The sequence below is a fragment of the Geotrypetes seraphini genome, chromosome 10 (assembly GCF_902459505.1).
Source record: "Geotrypetes seraphini chromosome 10, aGeoSer1.1, whole genome shotgun sequence".
Lineage (NCBI taxonomy): Eukaryota > Metazoa > Chordata > Amphibia > Gymnophiona > Dermophiidae > Geotrypetes > Geotrypetes seraphini.
This window is the reverse complement of record NC_047093.1, coordinates 118,304,935-118,330,627: the sequence shown is the minus strand read 5'-3', so window position 1 is coordinate 118,330,627 and position 25,693 is coordinate 118,304,935. Positions and strand designations below refer to the sequence as shown.

Genomic DNA, 25,693 nt, shown 5'->3' with positions numbered 1-25,693 from the left:
GAACATAAGAAGCGCCATCTCCGGATCAGACCTTCGGTCCATCAAGTCCGGCGATCTGCACACGCGGAGGCCCTGCTAGGTATACACCTGGCTTATTTTACGTTCAATATAAAATCATAACTGAGGCTTGAGCGGATGGTTTCAGATGGTTTGCAGGGACCGAGCTCGCGGAGTCGGGGCGGAAATGGTTTTTTAAAAATTTCAGTTTTAGTAGTTTGCCAGTCCACATAAGAATTCTTCTATTTCTGCCGGTCCATAGGTGTAAAAAGGTTGAAGAACACTGATCTAGACAGATGCAGAAAATAAACTGAAAAGAAAAAATGAGGGGAAAAAGGGAAAGAGATTGCAGAGCAGAGGTGTGGGAGAGGGAAGGAGAGGAGAGAGATGTCAAACCAATGGTGGTGAAAGGAGAGATGGGGGAGGCATACAGTTTCAGGAAGGGGCATAGAAGGAGAAAAGATGCCATATAGGGGCAGAGAGATGGCAGACAGTGGATGGAAGGAAGAGAGTAACAAGATGAGGAAAGCAGAAACCAGAGAAGACAAAGATAGAAAAAATTTTTCTATTTATTTATTTATTTATTGCTTTAGGAGACATGTGTCACTGTTTCTGTGGTGTTGCATTGTATGCAGAGTCCAGCTTCTTGCTGGTTCAATTTAACCTTTGTCTATATATTTCTTTTATCCCCCCTTTTACAAAACTATGGAGTGTTTTTTAGCTCCAGCCGTGGTAGTATCAGCTCTGATGCTCAGAATTCTATAAGCGTCAGAGCTGTTACCACCATGGCTAAAAACTATATTACAGTTTTGTAAAAGGGGGAGGGGTTAGTTTGTGATTACATATTCCATACTAGGCGAAGGTGTTTTCTGTGTTCTATGTGTTCGAAAGACACGGTTTTCTGTTAGGATTGACTGTGCAGGATTGAACGGTACTAGTCTGGCTTATTTAGTATTATAATGGGTGTGTTGATGTTGTACTGCTCAATGCAGTATGTAAGATGCTGCCTTTTCCTAAGTATACTGTTGTGTGACGTTTGGATTGTTACAAAAAATCATGTTTTTCATACAGATGGGGGGAGGGGGTAACAAAAAATTATTTTCCCAGGTGTCACATATGCTAGGTATGCCACTGCCAATCGGGACACACTTTAAACAAAAAACGATGGGGCACAGGACGCCTACAATGTAGGTGTTGTTTGCATGTGTATGGAGACATCTAGGCATGCCTATGTACACCTAAAGCCCACAAAGGCATGTTTTATACTGAAAGTGGCCTTAGGCATCCATAGATGTGCCTAGGCGCTTCTCATGGGCATGAATTTGATATCTTAAATGTAGGCCTGTAAAATTCTGGCCTACATTTAAGGCATCTGTAGAACAAAATAGATGTGATTCTGGAGTAGTAAGGGGATTTCAGGGGGGGAAGTCTACTCCGAGTGCAGTCTTACTAAGGGCACAGCACCCCTCCTCCTCTCCGCTCTCCTCCCACTCCTCCCCTTGCCGCACATACCCCTTGCCTTCCCCCCCACCCGCGTGAGGTTGCTGCCCGTGTCAGCATCGGCACTCTTTGATGTCACTTCCAGGACCCACACCTAGGAAGTGACATCAAAGAGCAAACCAATGTTGATGTTGGCATGCCGCTTACGCTGGAGAAGTTAAAAAGGTACGGGAAAAGGAAGGGGGCACGTGCGCGCAGCAGTGGCTGGGGAGGGGCGCCACCGCCCCGAGCACTGCGCACCCTTACTTTGCCATTGGATGCGGTACCTACTGGTGATTGACACACAGTAGGCAGCCATTTTGCAGGCTCTGTTTTCAGAATTAGGCCCTTAGTGCACAGAAATGATTACTAACAGCACAGCTAATAATGGAGAATACAGTTAGCTAAACTTCTGGGGGAATAGCTACAAGTATCATATTATTTACCACATTGGCAAGTATCATGTAGTAATGGCTCAGTGTTTGTTATGCCTCCAGCAGCCTTACCTTGGTCCTAACAGGGCTGTAAAATATGCTGCATGCAATTAAGTGTTGTTTTAGGACCTTACTGTTAGTTATTTCCTGCCAGGACATGTGAGACAAGGATTGTGGAAAATGTAGTCTGAGAAAGTGTATAAACTGTATTTCCATCGTTCTGTTTTCCTTCTCAGCTAAACTTGGACTCTCTTTGTTTTTTTTACTTCCTGGCTATCTTTAGCTCTGATTGGTCTCTCTAGTACCCCCTCCTTTTTTCTGGTGGGCTTCCTGCAGTTCTTGTGTGCCTTAGCTGTCTTGCTGTTTTCCCTCTGCTGGAGCTCACCTCTAACTACACGTCTGGCCACATGGTTTATGGCCGCAAGCTGTTTGGGCCACCCTGATGTTTCTCTTTGTTTAGAGGAACACTGTTTTCATCTCTTTGGCTCTCATTTCAATAGACCTTTCATAAGAATCATCCTGTTACCCTCTTTGGCTCTTGGACTTTCAGTATTTGCCTCTCCCCTTTCCTCTATTCGTCTAACCTTATCACCTTACATCATACTGAATAAAGAAGCTGTACCCAGAGGATTCTTTTCATCTATTCTCTGAAAAACTCCACAACTGTGAATATCTGATATATTTACTCAATAAAGTATATCTCAGAAAAAAACAGAAAATATATCTGCGTCTGAATCTGCCTAGAAAGGTTTAACTCCGCTTAAAATATGTCATATGATCTGGGATTGCATCGTATTAAAGCGGCAAAGCGTTAACTGCAAGATGCAGTCCTCACCTATTCCAAGCCTCTCATAGGAATTTTCACATTAGCTAACTTTTAGAACATCATGAAAGCTGCATTAAATACTGGATATGGTTTAGTATATAGGTCACACTAAAGACCACAAATCCTATAAATCGGCAAATCTTTTCCACTGGAATTCCTGCTTGATTTTGTTATTTTCGACCGGAGAACGGATAGAGGATTGTGCCTTGCCCTTCAAATAGCTTTTGCAAAACAGGGATGTTGTCAGGCTTGGAACTTTCTCTGGCAGCTAAATTCAGACACTATGTTGTGGATTTTTTTGAAAACCGGTCTGGATTTGATTCTTTCAAGAATTCCCAGGATATAGCTATGAAGATAAGTTTATTGCTACTCTGAATATTTTGTATGCTGTTTAAGAGGAGTTTTTTCTGAGACCTGTAATTATGCTCTATCCCTAACGTGACCATTTATTTTTTCATCAAAACGTGACATCTATTAATTTTCAGTCCCGCCCCTAATCCCGCACTAGCCCCACCCCCAATTCCGCCCTAGCCCCGCCCCAGTTCCACCCCCAATTTCTTCCATTCATTTTTCATATACACACAATATCTTATTAATTCATAATGGTAACCATAAAATAAAAAAAACACAAAGTACACTGTATGCTGAGAAAATGTTAATTATCATTTACGAGTTTCAGTTTTTTTTCAAAGATGTCAAGGGAGATGACTTTAAAATATTCAATGTCACCTCAATAACTATAGAAAAACAGACAAATATAGTGCAAAATATAGTCAGCAGATATAAATTCTCAAAACTGACACATTTTGATCATTAAATTGAAAATAAAATCATTTTTCCTACCTTTTGTTGTCTGGTGATTTCATGAGTCTCTGGTTGCATTTCCTTCTGACTGTGCATCCAATCTTTCTTTCGCATCCAACATTTCTTTCACAATCCAACCCCATCCCCTTTGGGGCAAGGGCTCTCTCTTTTTTCCCTCTGTAACCCTCCCCAGATCCAGTGTCAGGTCTCCTTTGTACCTACCACCACCTTTGTTCCAGGTCTCCCTCTCTTTCCCTCTTCTGTTATGATCTTCCATCTCTCTGTTCTTCCTCAGAGTCTCTCCCCCTCTGTCTGTACATAGTCCAGCATCTGCCTCCTGTTTTTCCACTTTGGTCCAGGCCTTTCTCTCTCTAGTCTTTCTTTTGCTTACAACCCCCCCCCCCCCCCTTTTCACTGCCTCTCTCCTTCCTTCCTCCCTCTCTCCTTCCTATGTCCCCTTCATTGCCTTCCAGCCTTTGTCCCACCCCTATCCCGAAGCCAGCCAGCCTGCCTGCCTCACTCCCTCCAGCACCCAAACTTGGCCTACCGCCGATTCTACACATAACACCCCCCCATCCAGTCCGCCTTCGCCGCTGCCGCATGCTTCCACTTCCTGCCTGCCGCTGCAACTGCAGGAAAGGAAGGTCCAGGTGCAGGCCCACAAGCCTTCTCCCTGATGTCATTTTTGACATCGGAGAGGAAGTTCTGGGACAGCCAGGCAGCAATTGGCTGGCCCGGAACTTCCTCTCCAACATCAGAATTGACATCGGGGAGAAGGCTTGTGGGCTGGCACCTGGACCTTCCTTTCCTCTAGTTGCGGCAGCGGGTGGGGAAGCAGGGAGAGAGCCCATTCTCTGTGATCGCCTGTCCCATTGTCCCTATGCACAGCTTTGTGACGCTGTCTCTGACAACGGGACATTTTGGCGTCCCAAAGCTGTGCATGGGGACAACGGGACAGGGGATCTAAAAATGGGACGTTCTTGTTCAAAATGGGATGTATGGTCACATTATGTATCCCCTAAACAGGACTTAGTTGTTGGGACTAAGTGTTCTGAGCTCTCTTTTTCTCCATCTTTTAAACATTGCTGTAGATATCTGGAGCAGTTGCTCTTTCTTTATAGGTGTATGATGCTTTTTCCTATGTTCAATTTGAATTAGTAAATAGGTCCCATAACTTTTGGAAGACTTAATAGCTAGGGAAATTGCTAGCTGCAGAATCTTCTTGCTTGCCTAAATTGATAAAGAAAAGATCATACTTTTTGTGTGCATGGAAAGATGCATATGTGAAACTCTTTCCTTCATAATCAGCAAAAAATGTGCTTTCGTCCATCTGAATGTGGTACACTTCATTGCCAGAACACCTGCCATACATCGTCTGCCATTGTTCAGGTGACTGCTGGCCTTCCCTGAAACATAAAACAACCAGCTTAAATAAGAACTCAAATTTTCATTAGATTTGTCAGCTAACCTAAGAAATACAGATCAAGAATGGAAAAAAAAAAAGATGCATGGAAATTATTATACTATAATAGGAAAGTATCACAACATAAGAACTGAAATCCAGATCTGTAGACAGCCTGATCACAACACTTACTGAGGTGGAATGTGAATGAGCATTTTGTAACTAATTTTGGAAATTAGTTTCAGCAAAGTTTGTCAGGACAGTTTCCAAAAGCATTTAGGAGGTGAGAGAAAACAAACACTGACCATATGGATATTTTTAAATATGTGTTGTCAATTTTTTTTAATCCTCATGTCTTGTACTTATTTAATAAAATCAGGGCCAGATCTCCACACATGTTTTATTGGGAATGATATTCAGCTTAGTTTAACTGCTTAGCAGCAGCTCTCACTCAGAGAATTGCTCAGGGACTGAAACTTCACCCATCCCCCTCCAGTCCCACTAGAATCTACCTGCTAAGATCCATTCTATGCCTATCGATCTCCACAATTAATTTCATCCATCCCCACCAGTACCCACAGACAATTCCTTCAGTTTCTAGAGTACATTTATTTCATAACTGAAACTAATCATTTCTTCAGTCCATGCAGAAACAATGAGTGTTCCAAGTCTTAATCTGGTATCCCTACTGCCTCTCTGAGCATTCAAAGCCTCATTCTGGCTTCCAATAACTATTTTCAGGGCATTCCAAGCCTAACAGATGTTACCAGAAATTTGACTGTATTCTCATGGGGACCACAGCAACTTCTTCTATCTCCATGGAAATTCCACAAACCCTGAAATCATACTGTAGGGCAGGGGTGTCCAATACGTCGATCGCGATAGCTCAGGAAGGCAACGTGAGTTGATCGCAGAACCCATCCCAGGCTCCATGATAGACTTGTGTTGCCGTCCCGATCTACCGGGCCTATCAGTCTTCCTCTCCCCGACATCAAAGACGCCGACGCTAGGCATCCACTTTAGGCTGTTTTTTGTCATTTCGGGGAGGGGGGTGTGTGTGTGGCGGCGGCAGCAGCAGTCTAAAAAAGAAATCATCCTGGCCCGGGTCGGTGTCATGCTAGCCTTCCTATCTGGCCCTCTCCCTTCTACCTGCTTCCGGCCACACCCCCTGCTCCGCGGCTCTCTTCGGCAACTCAGCAGCAGCGATCGACACAAGCTTCTGACGTCGGGGCCTACCCTCTGCAAGTCCCGCTTATTTCAACTTCCTTTTCCTTTTCCTTTTTCGGCAGCCTGTCTTGATCACCGCTGCTGACAAGTTGCTGAAGAGAGCCGCGGAGCAGGGGGTGTTGCCGGGTGTAGGTAGAAGGGATAGGGCCAGATGCAGGACTCGAGGGTGAGGGAGGGGAAGAGAGAGAGAAAGAGAGAGGGGAGGGAAACAAAAGGAAATATTTCATACTGGGCTGGGCCGGAGTGGAGGGAGGATGGAAAGATTCTGGCTACACAAAGAAGAGAAAGGGTAAGCAGGACCTACTGAATAAGGATAGAGATACAGAGGGGACATGAAGAGGAGGTAAAATAGAGACATGGAATAATGTTGAAAAAGGGGGGGAAGGTAAAGACATTGAAAGGGCAAATAGTGAACATGGGGTAAAGACAAGGACAGAGATAAATGATTCTGAAAAAGTGGTGAGATAGGGATATAGGTGAGATGGACACAAAGAAGGGTGATGCTGGAAAATAGGTGGAATGGTAATTCTGACAGACACAGAAGGGAAATGCTGGATCAAGGAGAGATGGGGCTCAGGCTGGATGGAATGGGGAGAAATGCCTGGTTGGCCCGGAACTTCCTCTCCTACGTCAGAATTGACGTCAGGGAGTGGAATGCTGGTCAGTGCGATGCTTCTGCAGGGAAAGCTTGGGACGGCGGTGGCTTGAGGGCTGTTCCCGATGGCAGTAGCAGCAAACCAAGTGGCTTGGGGGAGGGCACGGAGAAAGAAAGAAAGGGTGCAGACAGGGAGACAGAAAGAAGGGGGAACAGGGAGACAGAAAGAAGGAACAGGGAGACAGAAAGAAAAAGTTGGGGGAGAGAATGAGGTCTGGAGGAGAGGAAACATATAGGAGGCTGAAAGAAAGGAAGAAAGATTGGATGCACAGTCAGAAGAAGAAAATGCAACCAGAGACTCATGAAATCACCAAACAACAAAGGTAGGAAAAATGATTTTATTTTCAATTTAGTGATCAAAATGTGTCTGTTTTGAGAATTTATATCTGCTGTCTATATTTTGCAGTATGGCTCCCTTTTACTAAACCACAATAACGTTTTTTTAGCACAGGGAGCCTATGAGCATTGAGAGCAATGCGAGGCATTCAGCGTAACTCTCTGTACTAAAATGTACTATCGTGGTTTAGTAAAAAGGGAGGGGGTATTTTGTATTTTTGTATTTTGTTACTGAGGTGACATTGCATAGAGTCATCTGCCGTGACCTCATTGAAAAAACCCGAAATATGAATAATTAACATTTTATCTGCCTTTCAGTGTGCTTTGTGTTTTTAAAAATTTTTTATTGTTGGTAGATCATTTTGACTTAGTCATTATAAAAGTAGCTCGCAAGCCCATAAAGTGTGGGCACCCCTGCTGTAGGGATTCTTGCTAACACAGAAGTCATACTACAGGATTTATGCCATATTTATTCCCATGCATCCCTCTAAGTTAAACCACACTGTCTGGGTTCAGCACTGATAACATGTGATGTCAATGTGAGCCACAACACACTCTACTTAGTGCTGGGGCATTCTGAGAGTGAATTCGGGGCTGACCCAGAAGTTTTCTGGATAATTCTGATATTCAATACTGATATCTGGATAATAGGGTGGTCCCCAAAAATTAATTAACACAGTTTGTTTGTCCACAAGGCTAATTTTATTCTTTATATAAAAATGAAATACATACAAAATTTAGGGGTCTCCCCACCTCACTGTTTTTGTGGGGTTTTTTTGTTTTTTAAACTACCGCTAAGCTTAACAGTATATTGTACTTCTTGTGTACTCAACAAATAATCAGCAGTCTATGACATAAGAGCCACCTTTAGTGCACAAAGAAAGTTCTTTCAGTGTCTGGTCACTAGCTGAAGAGCAAATTGCTTTTGTTCTTCATATTTTGTGAAAATATCGTTATATTTTTCGATGAGGCTTATTCCTCATTAACAGTCAGTTAGGATGCCTGATTCCAAAGTTCTTTGAAAACTGGATCGTCAGTCCACTGTGGGATATTTCTTCAGGAATATTTTTGCTTTTGTTGATTCTCCTTCAATCAAGAGATCAAAAGTCACAGGTTCCATTTCATCTGTACACATGAGACATCATGGAATGTCTGCCAATGGTGGACGCTGTAAGTTTTGCATCATTTGTAGCTTTGTTTCTGGTGTGATTTTGTCATCAAAAAGGCAAGTGCTGCTAGGTGCTTGGACAGAAACCATAGATGTTTGGAACAACAGTTTTATTTGGAGATGAGCTGAGAGTAGACGGCAGTTCAGTGTCATTGTATGGAGCCCTAATTCTCATTGATTTGATCCCATACCACCATCGCCGACTCACATGTCAACTTATAGCTTTCCAGTAAAGGTTTTTCTTCATCACAGTATTGAAAATTGACCAGCTGAAGACCATCCAGTCCATGTGGCAGTCTAGCAGTTGACAGATGACAGACTGATTTCCAAAGGAACCAGTTTTTAGGTGCAGATCACAAACTAGATGACGCCACACAAACTAATTATGCACAATCACCTACATACACAACACACAAACAAACAGTGCATGCTGGGGTGACCTCTGAATATCCTATATAATAAAATGCTAGCCGCGCATGCGCACACCAACTTTCGTGATCTGTAATCCCTGTTCCATGTTCTGTAGGTCTGTGGCCAAGCAGGAGTGCGCATGCGCGAGTCTCCAGCTCCTACCTACACTCGCAGCACTGGCCGCTATTGCTGGACTCCCTGCTCTTCGGTAACTCAGCAGTGGATAGAAGACACCGCCGATCTCCGTTCCTCTGGGGGGGGGGTCTGGGAGGAGAGGGATCGTGGCCACTCAGCGCTCCCACCGAGGAGCCCAGCAACTTTTGCACCGCAGCAGTAGGGAAAAAGTCGACGACTCCCCCCTCCCGCACCAACTGCTGCCGCTCCTGTTTGAAGCGGCCTGATGAGGTTCGCGGCCGGCTGTAGCGAACCTCGCAGGCCGCTCTCCACATGAAGCACGTTTCCTCTGACGCGATCGCGTCAGAAGGAACATGCTATCATATGGAGAGCGGTCTGCGAGGTTCAATACAGCCGCCCATGAACCTAAGCAGGCTGCTTTGAACAGGAACAGGAGCGGCAGCGGCGGCAGGAAACATGGATGCATGGAGGAAGGTAAGAACGGGAGGGGAAGCCAAAAAAGAAGGGCCCTGGATTAGCCAGAAAAAGGAGCTGTTTTGGTGGGAGGGTTGTGCTGAGTGCACGAAGCAGGCAGGCAGGGGGAGAGGCAAAGGGGGCTGCTTTGGGGGATGGTTGTGCTGGGGGCCGACAGCAATCATGGGGGGAACAGAAGAGGGCCACGGATCAGGCAGGCATGGCACAACAGGGGGCCAGAGGGAGAGCGAAAGGGGGCTGCTTTGGGGGGAGGGGTGTGCTGGAGGCAGACAGCAATCAGGGAGGGGGGAGGAACAGAAGGGGGGCCATGAAGCAGGCAGGCATTGCACAACAGGGGGAGAGGCAAAGGGGGCTGATTTGGGGGGATGGTTGTTCTGGGGGCAGAAAGCAATTATGGGGGGGAGGAATAGAAGGGGGCCATGGAGCAGGCAGCCATTGCACAACAGGGGGATAGGGGGCTGCTTTGGGAGGAGAGTTGTGCTGTGGGCAGACAGCAATTATGGGGGAGAACAGAAGGGGGCCACGGAGCAGGCAGGTATTGCACAACAGGGGGAGAGAGAAAGGGGGCTGCTTTGGGGAGATGGTTGTTCTGGGGGTAGAAAGCAATCATGGGGGGGGACATAAGAGGGCCAAAGACCAGGCAGGCATGGCACAACTGGGGGCCAGGGGGGAAGGGAAAGGGGGCTGCTTTGGGGGGATGTTTGTTCTGGGGGCAGACAGCAATCATGGGGGGGTACAGAAGGGGGTCAAGAAGCAGGCAGGCATTGCACAACAGGGGGAGAGGGAAAGGAGGCTGCTTTGGCAAGCAGGGGGGCCAGGGAGACAGACAGAAAAAAAATACACAGACAGGGGACCAGGGAGAGACACAGACACAAAGAATGACAGACAGACAGCGTCCAGGGAGAGAGAGAGAGAGACAAATAAAAAATAAAAAACAGACATACAGACATCTGCTCTAGCACCCGTTATTGTAACGGGCTTAAACACTAGTTGTCTAATAAAGCTGAAGTTTGACACATGAGTAAGACATACCAAGTGGACAATAATAAGCCTTGTAAAGACAAGATTCGACAAGGTTGATTTTTTTTGCATACTACCATGGATCACCCTAATGGTTAACTATCTTGGCAAACAGGACTGCATAAATAGATCTAATTTTACTGAATAGCTGGGTATTGGCTCTAAATGTCATCTAGAAAGATATTTCCAGCAGCTGCCATTGTCCCAGATATTCCATGCTTGTACACAGATTAGGAGCAACCCTGAATATTCAAAATAAAAATGGTTTTTTTCACCTTGGAGATTTATTTTTCCTTCCAGTTTCTCTTTTTTGCTTTACCATCTTCTGCAAATTCTCCTTCAAGTGGCTGCTGCCCATTTGTCCTTTCTCCTATCTCCTGTCATGTTCCATTCCTTCACTACAACTGCCTCTGACAAATTAACCTTTCCATTTAGCTTTTCCTCCTTTTTAAATTTTCTACCTCAGTCATCTCAGGTTTTGCCCTCTTTCTCCCTTCTCGTCTTTACCTTTAAGCTTCCTAACAAATTTCCATCTTATTCTCTCACCCACTATTCCATTCCCTTCCATCTTCAGTCTACTATCTATTACCATATTTTTACCCACTGTAATCACTACCCTCTGATCATTCATTTCCCCATCAACCCCCCTGCCCCATTTCTCCTCTCCTCTTCTACATGATAACACCATTCCCAGCTTCTCCCTACTTTTACTCTTCCTGCCCTGCATCTACTTCTTCTTTCTCCCTCTTCATCCTTGAAGCCTGAAATCTCCATGTCCTTTCTACTCTGCACTCCCCCACCAGCATCCTCCTCTTCCATCTTTTTTCCCCTGTCTCTCCTACCATTGTCCAGCAGGTCTCCCTTTCTTTTCCATCTCTCCAACCCATTGTACAGCATACTCACTCCCTTCTGCCCCTAAATCCAACATCTCCCTCTTTCTCCCTTCCCCTCCTGTTTAGCATTTCTTCCTTTATTTCCTTTACCCCCATGTCCAACATGTCTCCTTCTCTCTTATTGCCCACCATCTCTCTCTCACTCTTTCTCATACTGCCCAGAGAGTGGGAAAAAAGAGAGATATTGGATCCATGGAGCATCTCTCCAATCCCCTTTACTGCCACGTGAAATATTTTTCCCTCTCTCATCCCTATCCCTGCTCCATATAGCATCTTTCATCCCTCTCCACTAGTCCCATGCCCAACATTTCTCCTTCTATCACCCTTCTCCAGCCCCCTACCGCATCTCTCCCTCCATTCCTTCCACCACTATATCTAACATTTGTCCCTCTCACATCCCTTTCTGTTCCTATGCAGGATCTGTGTCACTGCTCCCTCTCCACCATCACACCCAACATGTCTTCCTTTCATCTCTCTTTCCCCCATGCATCTTTACTTTACTCCTCTCACCACCATGTCCAACAATTTTATCTCCCTCCTTAAGCCCAATTCTCCTTTTTCTTCCTTTCCCATGTTCACACTCTCTCTTTTCCTCTTACTCACACAACCATGTCCAATTCTCCTTTTTTCTTCCCTCCCTTACTTGAAGCATCTCTCTTTCCCTCCTTTCATCTATGTCCTGAATTTATGAGGTATGATGAGAATCATGGTGGCTTGATCTTTGCGAAGAAGAGTAGAGTCTTCCTAATGAGAGGTATTGGAGGAAATGTATACAGAATCCTGTCTCACCAGTTCAGAAGAAAGATGTCTGACTCAATGACTTGAAGTGTAGAGTCTGGAGCAGAAGAATAGAAGTTTGTTGTTGTGGGGGGGAAGCAAAAAGGCCTACTTTGGGTGACACCCAATCCGAGAAAATCTGCCACAAGAGGGATATGTTGAGAAACAACTCATGAGATTGAAGGAGTCTGCTCAGCTTTTCCATTAAGACATTCTCTTTCCCTGCTAGATAAACCTCTTTGAGCAGGATGTTGTGAGAAATTGTGCAGTTCCATATCTGTATTACTTCCTGGTAGAGTGGGTGAGACCCTGTGCCCCCTTGTTTGTTGAAATAAGATGTGGTTACTTGATTGTCAGTGTGAATGAGAACTACTTGATTCTGCAGGCAATCTTGGACGATGTGGAGGGTGTTGTGAATTGCTTGTAGATCCAGGAGATTGATGTGTAGAGTTTTCTCATAAGGAGTCCCAGATGCCTTCGGTATGTAGGCCATCAAGGTGGGCTCCTAAAGCTACCTTGAAAGCATCTGTGATGATCAGATTCTGATATGATAGCGGCTGGAAGAGAAGGCTGCAGAAGAGATTGAATAGAAGCATCCACCACTGAAGGGACTGATGAATCTCCGAGGTCACCTGTATTGGTTGAGAAAGAGACCTGGTAGCTTGAGTTCCCTGGTAGAAGAAAATCCATCGAGGTATTCTGATGTGTAGACGTGTGAATGGAGTGATATGAACATGTGACTGAGAAAACAAAACATTTTACATGCAGTAATGTGTGAAAGGGAGACTTTCTGACACAGGTGGATAAGACTGTCAACTCTCTGTTGAGGTTGAAAAGATCAAGCTTGCATTGTTTCCAGAAGAGCTTCTATGAACACCAAGATTTGAGTTGGTTGGAGATGCGATTTCTGGTAGTTGACTACAAATCCCAGGTACTCCAATAGATGAATTGTGGAACTGATGGCATACTGAGCTTGTTGCAATGAAGAGGCATTTATCAGCCAGTGGTTTAGATATGAAAATAAATGAAACCTGCTTGAGCAAAGGATTGCAGCCACCACTACCAGGCATTCTGTGAACACTCTCGGTGCTGATGCTAGACCAAAGGTATTTTCTGTGGGTGGGTAAGATGGGAAAGTGAGTGTACTCTACTTTGAGGTGTAGACAGTAGAGCCCATCATTCTTCTCCAATAATGGTAAGAGTCCCCAGACTGACCATGCAAACCTTCTCTTTCCTTAAGTATTTGTTGAGAACACGGAGATCTAGAATTGGACCTCTGGTCTATTTTGGTATTAGGAAATACTTGAAATAGAACACCCAGCCCTTCTCCTGCAGAGAACCTTTTTCTACTGCATTGAGCTGGAGAAGGGCTGAGAGCTCTTGGTGAAGGAAGGTATTTTGAATTGAGTTGAAAAGATACTCTCTTGGAGGGTGGTTTGGAAGTTTTCAAAATAAGTGCAGGGCATAACCCTAAGAAACCACCTGGAGAAACCATTGGTTTGATGTTATGAGGGTCCAGCAATGGTAGAAGTGGTGAAGTCTGCCTCCTATGGGATGATCGAGAGGGAAAGACAGTGAGATGTTGGTAGGGAAGGGAAGGGAGTCAAAAGGACTGTTTCTGCTTGGATTGTGGTTTACATTGAGGCTTTTGTTGTCTCTGCTGTCTAGGACATCTTTGAGTTGATGGTCAAGATTATGTAGATGGCCGATTATAATGACACTTGGAAGTATAGTAAGAAGAGCATCTAGAGGTATTAGGCTATTTTCAAAATGTTTGTGTTTGTGCTTCTTGATTTTTTTCTGTATTGCTCTCAATTGGAGAGGCAATCCTGGACTGAGGTGTCCAAATCATAAATTCAGAGCCAAGCTTCTCCTTGCTTCCCCGACAAGCCAAGCCACCCTGCTCACCCTGCCCCCACACACCCTGCTTCCTTGACGCAGCAACACCAAGGCGCGTGCAGCGACTGCACTGCACAAGCACCAGGCCTACAAGTCTCCCCCACCCCAACGTCAATTGTGACATCAGAGAGGAAGTTCCGGGCCAGCCAGCGATTGGCTGGTCTGGAACTTCCTCTTCGATGTCAGAATTGACATTGGTGGGGAAGGCTTGTAGGCCCGGTGCTTGTGCAGTGCAGTTGCTGCACGCGCCTTGGTGTTGCTGCGTCAAAGAAGCAGGGTGTGTGGGGGCAGGGTGAGCAGGGTGGCTTGGCTTGTAGGGGAAGCAAGGAGAAGCAGGAAAAAATCCTGAGCTCCGAAAATGGGACATTTCAGGTGTGGTTCGGAACAATCGTGATGCCTTTGCGATCTACTGGTTGATTGTGATCGACCATTTGGGCACCCCTGAGTTAGAGCATAATGATAGGACAGACTTTTATGCAGTGTCAGTGCTGACTCCACCCCGGAACACCCCCCAGTTAAGCCAGCTTTGAGTTAGGTGCTAACTGGGAATTTCAGCGGCACTTAGCCAGTTAAGTACCACTGAAAATTAGCAGCTAGTCCTGACCAAGAGATTAACCAGTCAGTGGCTGGCTAAATCACTTTGAATATCAACTAGTAGGCTGGCTGAATCACTTTCAATATCTGTTGACTACTTCAAACTTTATTTCACAGCATGATGTTTTTATTGAATCACAACACAGACAATGAGACTAGTAAAAGAGGACATATACAGCACCTGTGGTTACCTGAAACAAATATTTTTGAAACTGAAGACTTGATGCAATCTGGTTACATAGATATAACACATCTTATGTCCATGCCCATTAACATAATGGTGCGGTCATATGGCACACGTAGAAATGATTTAATTTATGTATGCTATTATCTTCATTAGTTATTATGTTGAACAGAGACAGACACAGGCTGAATTAACCGCAGATATTCAATGTCTGGGCATGCACGGTTCCCAGCATTGAATATCTAGGTATGAATACTGACCAGAAAGTTTATCGGGCGCTGGTCAATATTCAAACTATTGCCTAATTAACAAGCCACATACATACTTGTAAACTTAGGACAGCAGCAGCTGTTTTGCTGCCCTTACTTTGTATAGTTACTTAGCTAGTTAGCAGACTGAAAATTGCCCACAAATAAGCTGGCATCGGCATAGAGGGGATATTCAGCAGCATTATCTGGTTAGGTGCCACTGAATATCTGCAGTTAGCCTCACACAAGTGATTAAAATGGCCAGGACTCCCCGCTTTGTATATCTACCCCTCTGAGTCTAAAATCTTTATATGGAAACCTAATTTTAAAAAACAAACCAATTAAAGAAAACAAAAAAAGTAACCCCCTCCCCTAGACATGATACATATTTATTGACATCCTAAGACAGTGCAGGGCTTGATATACAACTTAGGGAAAAAACTTTAAAATAAATCCAGTTTGCTAGATAATGTGTTCTGCTCATTAATTTTTTCATAATATATAGTGCATTAATACTCTAAAGATTCAGAAATGTAATAACAAAATCTTTTTTGAGTGGTAATACTGGAATAAAACTCTCTAGGGTGAGATGCTTGTTATGCGGAAAGCTTTTGTATCTTGCATTCTCCACATAACAGACAATGAGCAGTTATATATAAAATCAGCCAGAATGGATAAGCTAATGAGACAAACTCTTTCCCTGGACCTTAGGCTATGAAGATCAAATTATTATTTTTATTTCACTTGCTTGTCACACTGTATTTTAATCTGTTTTCTTTTATGGAAGAACCTCATAATCCAGTTGTGCAAAAATGCTTAGAATGGCAATAATTCCAAGGCCAAACAATGAACATTTTTCATTTTATTTCTATTAAAGTAGATTTTCAGTACATGCAGACACAATGCAGACTTTTTAAAACCTTGAAATAATTTGGCAAATCGAAAATTGGTATGAGGATGGAGTAAAATTGATCTCAGAATGAGAACCAGCTATTGTAAAGCGATGTTTTCTGTTAAAACAATTATTCCAAGACAAGCAGGCCGCGTATTCTCACATGTGGGTGATGTCATGGAGCCCCAACATGGACTGTGAACCACTCTTTAAATCCACAAGATCGTCCATCCTGCTTGTGTCAGCCCCTTCATAACCTCATTCGGTCTGGACAGGTAGTTTTTTTTGTTTCCATAGAGCGAAGCTTAAAAAAAAAACCACCTGTGTATTTTTTTATGCACGTTCTCCTTTTCTTGTGGATCCTTTCACCAGTCCATTGAACCCTTCTCAGCAGTGGATCAAACTGGAATACTGTGTCCTGACATCCCCTGGGTTTGGCCTACTAAAACAGTACAGTGAACGCTGTCAGTACAACAGGGCCCAGTGACTGGACTTACACTATCTCTGGCTGCCGTCGTCTTTGCAGACAGAGATACAGCATTTTACCAAACCAGTACAGGACCCTTTTCAGCTCCTTCACATTATCTGGAGGACTTCGGCTATGCCAAATACCCGCTACGACGATGCGTTCTACCCCTCACCTCCACCCCCAATCCTAACATCAGGGACCTCAGACTCTGCCTTATCAAGGCTGCCTCCTTCGAGGGAACTTTGTAAGAGGTCTAAGAAGTAGAATCACCTCTCCCCCTCCACAGCTGCGTCGGTATTGTCTCCATCATCATCTCCATTGTGATACTCAAAGTGCCGACATACTAAGACAGAATCATCATCATTTTGGTTGGTGTTGATTTTTAATTTGAAGAAATATGATCATGTCACTGATTTCTATCGCCAATTGCACTGGCTTCCAGTTGAGGCTCGGGTTAAATTTAAGCTCGGCTTTATTTGTTACATGGCACTAGCAGGTTCAATTCCTGAGTATCTTATGGAATCTTTTATTATTACAAATTCTAAACATCCTAGAAAATCTCATTCATTATTCTCATCCCCTTCTGTAAAGGGTTGTAAATATAAGAAATTTCAGGATCGTTTGCTATCTTTTCAAGCAGCCTCATGGACTAGGGATTTAACTCACATATTCAAAATCTCAAATTTGTACCAACAATTTTGATGTGCCTTAAAAACGTATATTTTAAAGAAATTTTTGTAAGTTAGATATAGGATGTCTATGCATTTGTATTATTAGTCTTTGTGAACCGCATAGAACTTAATGGCATTTGCGGTATACAAATGCGTTTTATGTTATGTTATCCCTGAAGCTTGCCTCCATAGCAGGGTCACTAGTGCTTCAACACCCGACGTAGCATGTACCCATGGCTCCTTTGTGAGCATTGGGGCCAGTGCCATCTCAGCAGGAACAGCTACTCATGCTGTTGCAGAAAGAGGCTCCGGGGTTGATGTGGTCGTGTGTTGAGCCACTTCCTACCCCATTGCCCCCAGTCTCAGCTCACTTCGAACATTGCCTGGATTATCCATTAAGACACTAGACTCGGCCATCTGGATGTCCAGCATTGTCGCCTATTCATTACCGCCATGCCTCATGGACACCCATAGATGGCGATGTGAACAACATTCATAACATGGCCAATGTCCAGTGTCATCAAGGGAGCAGAGTTCCTCATCTCACTCTTGTGGCTCCTCTAGATATTTCTCACATCACCGATTGTCTCAGCGTTCTCCCTGACACTCCTCAGGACGATCTTCTTGGCGCTCTATTTGATGTCCCCCTCAGGAGCCTTCATCTCTAAGGCCTAAAATTGAGGGATATGATTCTGATTTATCTCTCTGCTCCTTTGGTAATTACCTAAATTTGTCAGCAGATGAGTTTGCCAGCATGATTTCGGATCCCTTGTCTCACTAAAGAGTGCTCCTGGAAAGCCAGTCCTTCTCAAACTTTGTTGAATGAACGGGGCAGTTGCTACCTAGTAATATGTAGTTTACAACTCAGTCTCGGACAGAGCTCTTGGAAGCGCCAGACTATAAGGAGTGGCCTAGAGACTTCATTAAACTTCCTCTCCACCTTATGAAGGAGATTCTATTCAAGAACTGGGCATTCCTACTTGACATTCCTGTTCTACCATGCAAGTTGGTCATACTTTTTCGTATCTAACCTTGCCATGACTTTGACAGACCACGACTGCAACACCAATCTCTGGTCATTGAGTCCATAGGCACATAGAACCAGAACTTATGCCAATGCTCCCCTGGAAGGGAAGCCAAAACTTTAAATAGTTTATAGTTTATTAAAATTTGATTAAACGCTTAACATAAAATTTCAAAGCATTGTACATTAAAATCTAAAACAAAAACCATACAAAAGGGTAAAATAAAAATGATAGAAGGGGAAAAATTACAATTCTTAAAAAACCCCAAGAAACGGAGGATAAAAACAAAGGAAAGTGAAAATAAATTAAAAAGGCATGGGATAAATCAATCATAGGCATCTTTAGAAAGAAAACATTTTAAGCTACTCTTAAATTTATCCAGACTTTGTTCTGCTCTTAAGTATAAGGGAAGTGAGTTCCAGATTGAAGGTGCCATTACCGAAAAAATGTATGCACGATGAGTGCCAATTATTTTTAGTAAAGGAACATTAAGAGTGTGTTGAGATGTGGACCTTAAAGTTTTTTTGGGGGGGTCATATGGGATAAGAATTCTGTCTATAAATGCTGGAGCATTAGTCTGTCGGGTCTTAAAAGTAAGAAGGGCGATTTTATAAATAGTTCGATGATGAATGGGCAAACAGTGAGCATTCTTCAGCAAAGGAGTGATAATTTTTATTGCTGTATTTTGTATAAGTTGGAGACATCTGATATCCTTTTGGTATAATCTTTTATATAGTAAATTGCAGTAGTCGATTTTGGATATTATAAGAGAATGAATTAGAATATTGAGGGAATTAGAGTCAAGAGGAACTAAAGATCTTATCATCCTTAATTTATAAAAACAGTTTTTAACCAGAGCACTAATTTGAGGACGATAGGTAAGATTATTATCAATGATGATACTTAAGATTTTTACTGTTGAAGTAGATTCAAGCAGGGTTTGATCATTAGAAATTGGTGAAACTAATTGCAGGCCTTCCTTCCAAGGAAAAAAAACGGTACTAGTTTTTGTGATGCTTAACGAGCGCATGTTTGAGGTTAACCAGTCATGAACTTTAACTAATTTACAGTTTATGGAAGCGATATCGTTAGAGTCAGAGGGGTCAATAGTATGAAGAAGTTGGAGGTCATCAGCATAAGCATATACTGAAAACCCAATGGATTGGCAAAGTGTTAACAGTGGAGTGAGATAAATGTTGAAAAGCAGAGGAGATAGTATGGAGCCCTGAGGAATTCCATGATCAGTATGAAACAATTTAGAGCTAGAGCCATTGAAGTGAACAGTAGAGGATCTGTCAGAGAAATATGATTTAAACCATTCAAGGACCTGATTAGCAATTCCAATAGAAGTTAATTTTTGAAGTAGAAGCTGATGATCAATGGTGTCACATGCTGTGCAAGATCCAAGGAAATGAGAAGTACAGGTTTATGGAGAGTGGTTGCAGAGTGTTCCAGGGATCCATACTGGTGAACAGAAATTTAAATTACAATTTCTACATGACTTTCTATTTGAAGTCTCTTATCCAGAAAATGCCTCTGTATGACCACTATATACCATCTGACCACTTTCCTGCATACCAGTAGTTGATGGATGATCTAGACACCAGGAAATATATAGCACATTCCACATTTGCCACCTTTGACATCACCTCTTGAGCCTCTGCTTTCTCTATTGCCATGTTCAGACAGGCCTGGTTCAGGATTTCCAATCTAGAATCCAATGTCCAAGACTGTCTGTCTAACATATCCTGTATAGGGGATGACTTATTCAGAGATGGACTGGAGGAAGCCTCTCAGAAAATTAAATATCATACTGAGTATATGGCTTCCTTGTCCTCTTCTAGGTCTCATCAGTCCCAGTAGTCATTAAGGTATCCAACTATCTACAGGCACTCCACTTATCTTCCAAGACACAAATACTACCAGGCATCTACTCTCCTGGTAACTCCAAGATGATTCCGCAATCACAGAAAACAAAGTTTCCATACTTTCTCAATCCAAGCCACAGCAGTCCTTTTGACTACCTATTGGAGGGCATAGCCAACATTTCTCATCCTCCAATTACTCTACCCTTTGGGGGTCATCTTATCCACTACTATCAATGCTGTACTTTAATAACCTCTGATTGTTGGGTCCTTCAGGTGATAAAACAAGGCTATACCCTTTGTTTTCAGGGAAGACCTCCAAACCACCCTCCAAGAGAGTATCTTTTCAACTTAGAGTGACAGTACACTATGTGAGAATATGGTACCTGCTTGTCCTCACATAATGAATAGTTCACTACTTGTAGTTGATTAATATCAGTGAAATGACAAGATAATTAGATAATTACTAAATAAATATTTTATGCATATTCTTGATGAAAGATTTAATCATTCTAAAGTTATATAAAGCATATTAGATACTCATGAAGCAGTATCCTTGATAAATGCCCCGACTGGTTATTAGCCAGTGCCCTGGATCACTTATCTTCTGAATGAGTTGGTCCACCATAGCCAAGTTCCACCCCAAAAGGGTCAGATTGCATTCACCCCAATTTCCAAGACCTCAAACAAAGACCTAACAAATCCTGTGAATTTCAGGCTTATAGCCAGCATTCCGATATTCACCAAACATTTAGAAACACATGTGAGTAAACAACTTTTAACCTAAATTGAAAAACACTCCTTCCTTCATCACACTCAATTCAGATTTTGTCCACAACACAGTACGGCGCTGCTCCTGTTAACCTTGACAACCAGAATCAGGCAACTACTAAGCAAAGGACATCAAGCCATACTTCTCCAATTCGATATTTCTGCAGCATTTGACTCCGTCAATCACCAACTACTCCTAAACACATTCAGTGAAATAGGCATAACGGGCACAGTACACAACTGGTTCAGACTTCCTACAGAATAGGAGTTACCTTATCCAGAAAGAAGATGAATTCTCAAAAAGCTGGCAGGCATTCTGTGGTGTTCTCCAAGAATTCCCCCTCTCCCCTGTTCATGAGCTCCCTAGGTAACATTACTTTCAACAATAACGAAAGCCTACTATCCTACATCGATGACAAACTCCTCCTCATCCCAATAGAACACAACTCCAGAGACTTCCTGCAGAGAATCGCCAACAACATAGAAAAGATACAAACGTGGGCCATACTCAAAAAGCTCAAACTAAACACAGCAAAAACAAAAGCACTGTGGTTTCATAGTTCCCAGCAAACAGTCCCCACAGCTGTCACCCTACTCACAGGAAATGAACTAGAAATCAACAAAACCTCCAAAATACCCGGCTCATCCTAGATGCAACTCTTTCCTATGGACCCCAGATCTCCAACATATGAAGAAAAATCTTCTGCAACATGAGACAACTCTGAATGATCAGACCCTTCTTCCACAGTCATCACTTTGTTATACTAACACAGATGCTGTCTCAACTGGACTATTGTAACTCACTTTATGCAGGTATAAATACCGCCCTCACCTGCAGACTTCAACTGATTCAAATCACGGCAATACAGCTGATCTTCAAACTGAAAAAATATGACTCCATCTCGCCCTACTTCAACAAACTCCACTGACTACCAATTACTGCACGCATCAAATTCAAAATATTATGTATACTGTACCACATCTTGTACGCAAGCTCAGCTGTACATCTCATAAACCTTTTCACCAACTCATTATCCAACTCAACCAAAAACATTAAGAAATTCCTCCTCATCCTTCCATCTCCTACAGGAATAAAATACAAGTGTACATTTAACACACTTATCACCTACATTGGCACAAAGAATTGGAACAGCCTCCCGATTGCTATCAAACCAAACCATGATATCTCAAATTTCAGAAAAAACTGAAGACTCTTCTCTTTGAGGCAATATACTCCATTGACAATCAGTAGCATGTCCTGACAGAGTTTTTAATTCCTTCCAATGTAAATTGTACCAAAATCATTTTATTACCACCCAATTAGAAGAACTTTTCCCCTCCCCCTCCTCTAGCTTCTATCTCCTCTCCCTTCTCTCATTCTTCCACCCTCCCTAGAATTGTTTGTCACCTTGAACCTGCTTAGGCATAGAGCAACTCAAAAATTGTTAAATCAGATTTTGCTGATAAAAAGAGATTTTTTATAAATGAAACTTACAGTCCTCTAGAAGTATGGACCAGAAGTGTAATAAGTGTTGATGTCGCTGGGCATATGCAGTTTAAAGCTAGCATAGCATACTTGAACTCTTCTTCACATACGACATGATCTGCACAACATGATACAAAATTTAGATAGAAAATAATAATTTTGCATTTTAAGATCATCCTTCCAACTTAAACCATTTATTGTGGTATACGTCTCTCTTCCTAAAAGACTGGCAGGTTAATTTTCAACCAGATAGTAAAAGGCATATAGTATCTATTTTGCTGTCCTAAGTTATCCAGATTTTGCTGTCTTAAGTTATCCAGATAAGCTTGAGGGGCTCATCTTCAAAAAAGAAAAACATCCAAAATGTGGCATAAGGGGGGAGCTGGATGTGATTCATACCAAACCCTTCCAATTCACTATTTTTGAAACATACATATTTTCTGGATGGATTACTATGATACTTGTTCACATATAAATCTCAAGGGGGCATGTTAAAGATGTTGTTTGGGCCGGACTAAGGTGGGCTTATGATTTGGATGTTTTTCTGCAATCATCAATCATTTTAGAAAACATCCGGGGCACAATTTGAATGTTTGGGGCAAGACCTGTTTTAACAACAAATAAGTGCAAAAAGGTGGCTAAACTGACCAAATGACTAACTGGAAGGATGATGGTAGGACCCCCACACACCCCCAGTGGTCTCCCCTCCCCTCCCCTCCCCCCAAAAAAAAAGATGTGAATGAAACAGTACATACCTCTCTGCCTGTTAAATAACTTCAGATGCTATGGCCAGTTCTAGGAAAGCAGCAAGCAGACTCCTGGAGTAGCTTAGTGGATGATGTAGTCAACCAAAGTGATAAGGACTTAAGTCCATATCCCACCCTAGCTACTACACTTATGGTGGAATATGTGAGCCTTCAAAACACACCCAAATTCTAATGACACCTGCAGGCTTAAGGGCTGGTGTATGGTATACAGTTGGTTTCAGTACATTTTGGGTGGGTTTTGGAGGGTTCGCCATACTTTATAAGGGGGTAATAGTGAGGTTTATACCTGGGCTTTTTTGTGTGTTCCATTGCTCTGTTGGGATGTCTTTGTGGCCAGTCTACCAAAAATGCTAGTCCCTCCTACATCCCAGAGGTTTGTTTTGTGTACTTTTGAACATTTTAAAAATATGGTTCAAAAAAATAGACGCACTGAGGACAAACACATCTAAAAAATAACCTCAAGAGGGATATAACTCTGTTGGAGAAAGTGCAGAGGCGAGCCACGAAACTTGTCAAAGGAATGGAGCATTTGAGCTATGAAGAACGACTCAGGAAACTGGGATTGTTTACCCTCGAGAAGAGAAGACTGAGAGGGGATTTGATAGAGACTTTTAAAATATTAAAAGGATTTGATATAATAGACCAAGAAGCAGCATTGCTAACATTCTCGGATGTGACACGGACAAGAGGTCATAGCCTGAAACTGAGTGGCAGCAGGTTCAGGACAAATGTCAGGAAGTTTTGTTTCACACAGCGAGTGGTGGGTGCTTGGAATGCACTCCCGGAGGAGGTTGTGGCGGAGACTACTGTACTGGGATTCAAGCGCAGGTTGGATGCACACCTTCTTGCATATCATATTGAGGGATACGGTAATGTCGGGTCTCCAAAAAGGAGTACCTAAATGGGCCGCCGCGAGTGCGGAGCACCGGACTAGATGGACCTCGGTCTGATCCGGTGAAGGCGTTTCTTATGTTCTTATGTTAGATGTTTTTCTGTTTCAAAAATGATCATGTTCACTCTAGGATTTTTGTCTGTCTTCCACAAAGCATCCAAACTTGGATTTGGATATCACATTAAAAATGCCCCTCCAGATGCTTTCCAGAGAATTCCTGAAACTAGACGTGTCCCTGAGCTTAATGGTTTTCAAAATCCAGACAAAGTGCCAGATTTTGAAAACCCGTCCAGAAGCCTGAACAGTCCTCTAAAAAGAGGACACGTTCGGGTAAACCTGGATGTCTGGTAACCCTACTTGAAACTGCCTGTATACATATTGAGATCTTTAAGTCTGTCCCCATAGGCCTTATGATGAAGGCAACAGACCATTTTAATAGCCTTCCTATGAACCGACTCCATTTTATTTATATCATTTTGAAGGTGTGGTCTTGTATGAGGGAAGGCTAAGAGATTAGAATTCTTCAGCTTGAAAAAGAGATCGCTGAGGGGGGATAAGACTGAGGTCAACAAAATCCAGAGTGAATCAAATTTTCCCTCTTTTTCAAAAAGTACATAGAACAGGGACACTTAATAAAATTATATGGAAATACAGTACTACCATTTGATCATATCACTGCAATTATTCACTGCTTATGCTCAACCCATTACCATTGTGCTGCATACCTCCTTGGTTTTATCCCCTCAAAAAGGTGGTAGAAAAAAAACAAAACTGTTTGTCATAGTTCAGCCAAGTCCATCCCATATTGTAAGTTTTGTAAGCTCACAAAACTGAATCTGAGTACTTTGACAAGCCAGCATAAAGACTATGGGCCTGTTTTACAAAGCCGCGCTAGCGGCTGCCGCGTGGCAACAGCCCCGAAGCCCTTTAAATCTCTATGTGCGGCTTTGCAAAACAGGCCCTATATTGCTCCAAAAATGCTAGCATAGAGATAGAATGCTAACAACCTGTTAAATATAATCTGTGACACCAACATTCTGTATGTCTTCCCTTCTTGCTTTACCACTTTGCATTCCTCCAGTCACACACCTTACAGCTTCTGCTGCAGCAAAGAAAATAAATCTATGTATTTTGGGGCTCATAATCAAAATGGAAATACATCTAAAAACAGGCCTAAATCAGCACTTGGACGATCAAAAAGACAAGTCATCCAAGTGCCGATAATCGGAATGAGTTTTAGACCCCCACACACTACCCCAGTGATCATTGACCCCCCTCCCCATACCATAAAAATCAGAATAAAAATGTACATACCTGCCTCCAGAACATCAGCACCTGGCATAGCAAAGCCTAGTAGAGCAGCACACAGGTGTCTTAAGTAACCAGCTGGATGATGAACCATAAAAAGGAGGATCCAGGCCTATAAGCCATTCTAACCACTGCATTTATGGTGGAACATGTGCACCCCACCCAAAACCCCCAACTCTACTGTACTGCTATATAGGTGCCACCTGCAGCTGTGAGGACTTTGGGGTGGTAGACAGGTGGGTCTAGTAGGTTTGGGGGGCAAACTATGACCTATAAGGGAGTTATGGTGAGATGTTTATGTGACACCCCTTTTGTGAAGTTCGCAGCAGTGCCCTGTAAGGTGCCCCACTACTCTGTTGCCATGTCTAGGTGTCAAGTCCATTACTTTGCTGGCCCCTCCCACATCCAAAAAGCCCTTTTCTAGGCGTTTTTGACTTGGACAAATTTTTGGACGAGAATGGGATATAAAGATAGACGACTTAGCGGTCTGGACAATCAAACAGCTGTATGTACAGTTAGACAACTCTCAAAAAACAAAATATTTTGGATGTATTTTTTGAGAATGGACTTTAGACACTGCCAAC

At 43.0% G+C, this 25,693-nt stretch overlaps 1 protein-coding gene across 1 annotated transcript in view; it reads right to left on the bottom strand.

Annotated features, from left to right (window-relative positions):
* Positions 1 to 25,693, bottom strand: part of KCNT2 (potassium sodium-activated channel subfamily T member 2) — a 242,521-nt gene that overhangs the window by 138,226 nt on the left and 78,602 nt on the right. Inside the window, exons 4-5 of the mRNA XM_033961358.1 lie at positions 22,152 to 22,260; positions 4,797 to 4,946 (exon numbers count right to left, since the gene is read on the bottom strand). Coding sequence (XP_033817249.1) covers positions 4,797 to 4,946; positions 22,152 to 22,260 — 259 coding nt within the window. The remainder of the gene's footprint in view (positions 1 to 4,796; positions 4,947 to 22,151; positions 22,261 to 25,693) is intronic.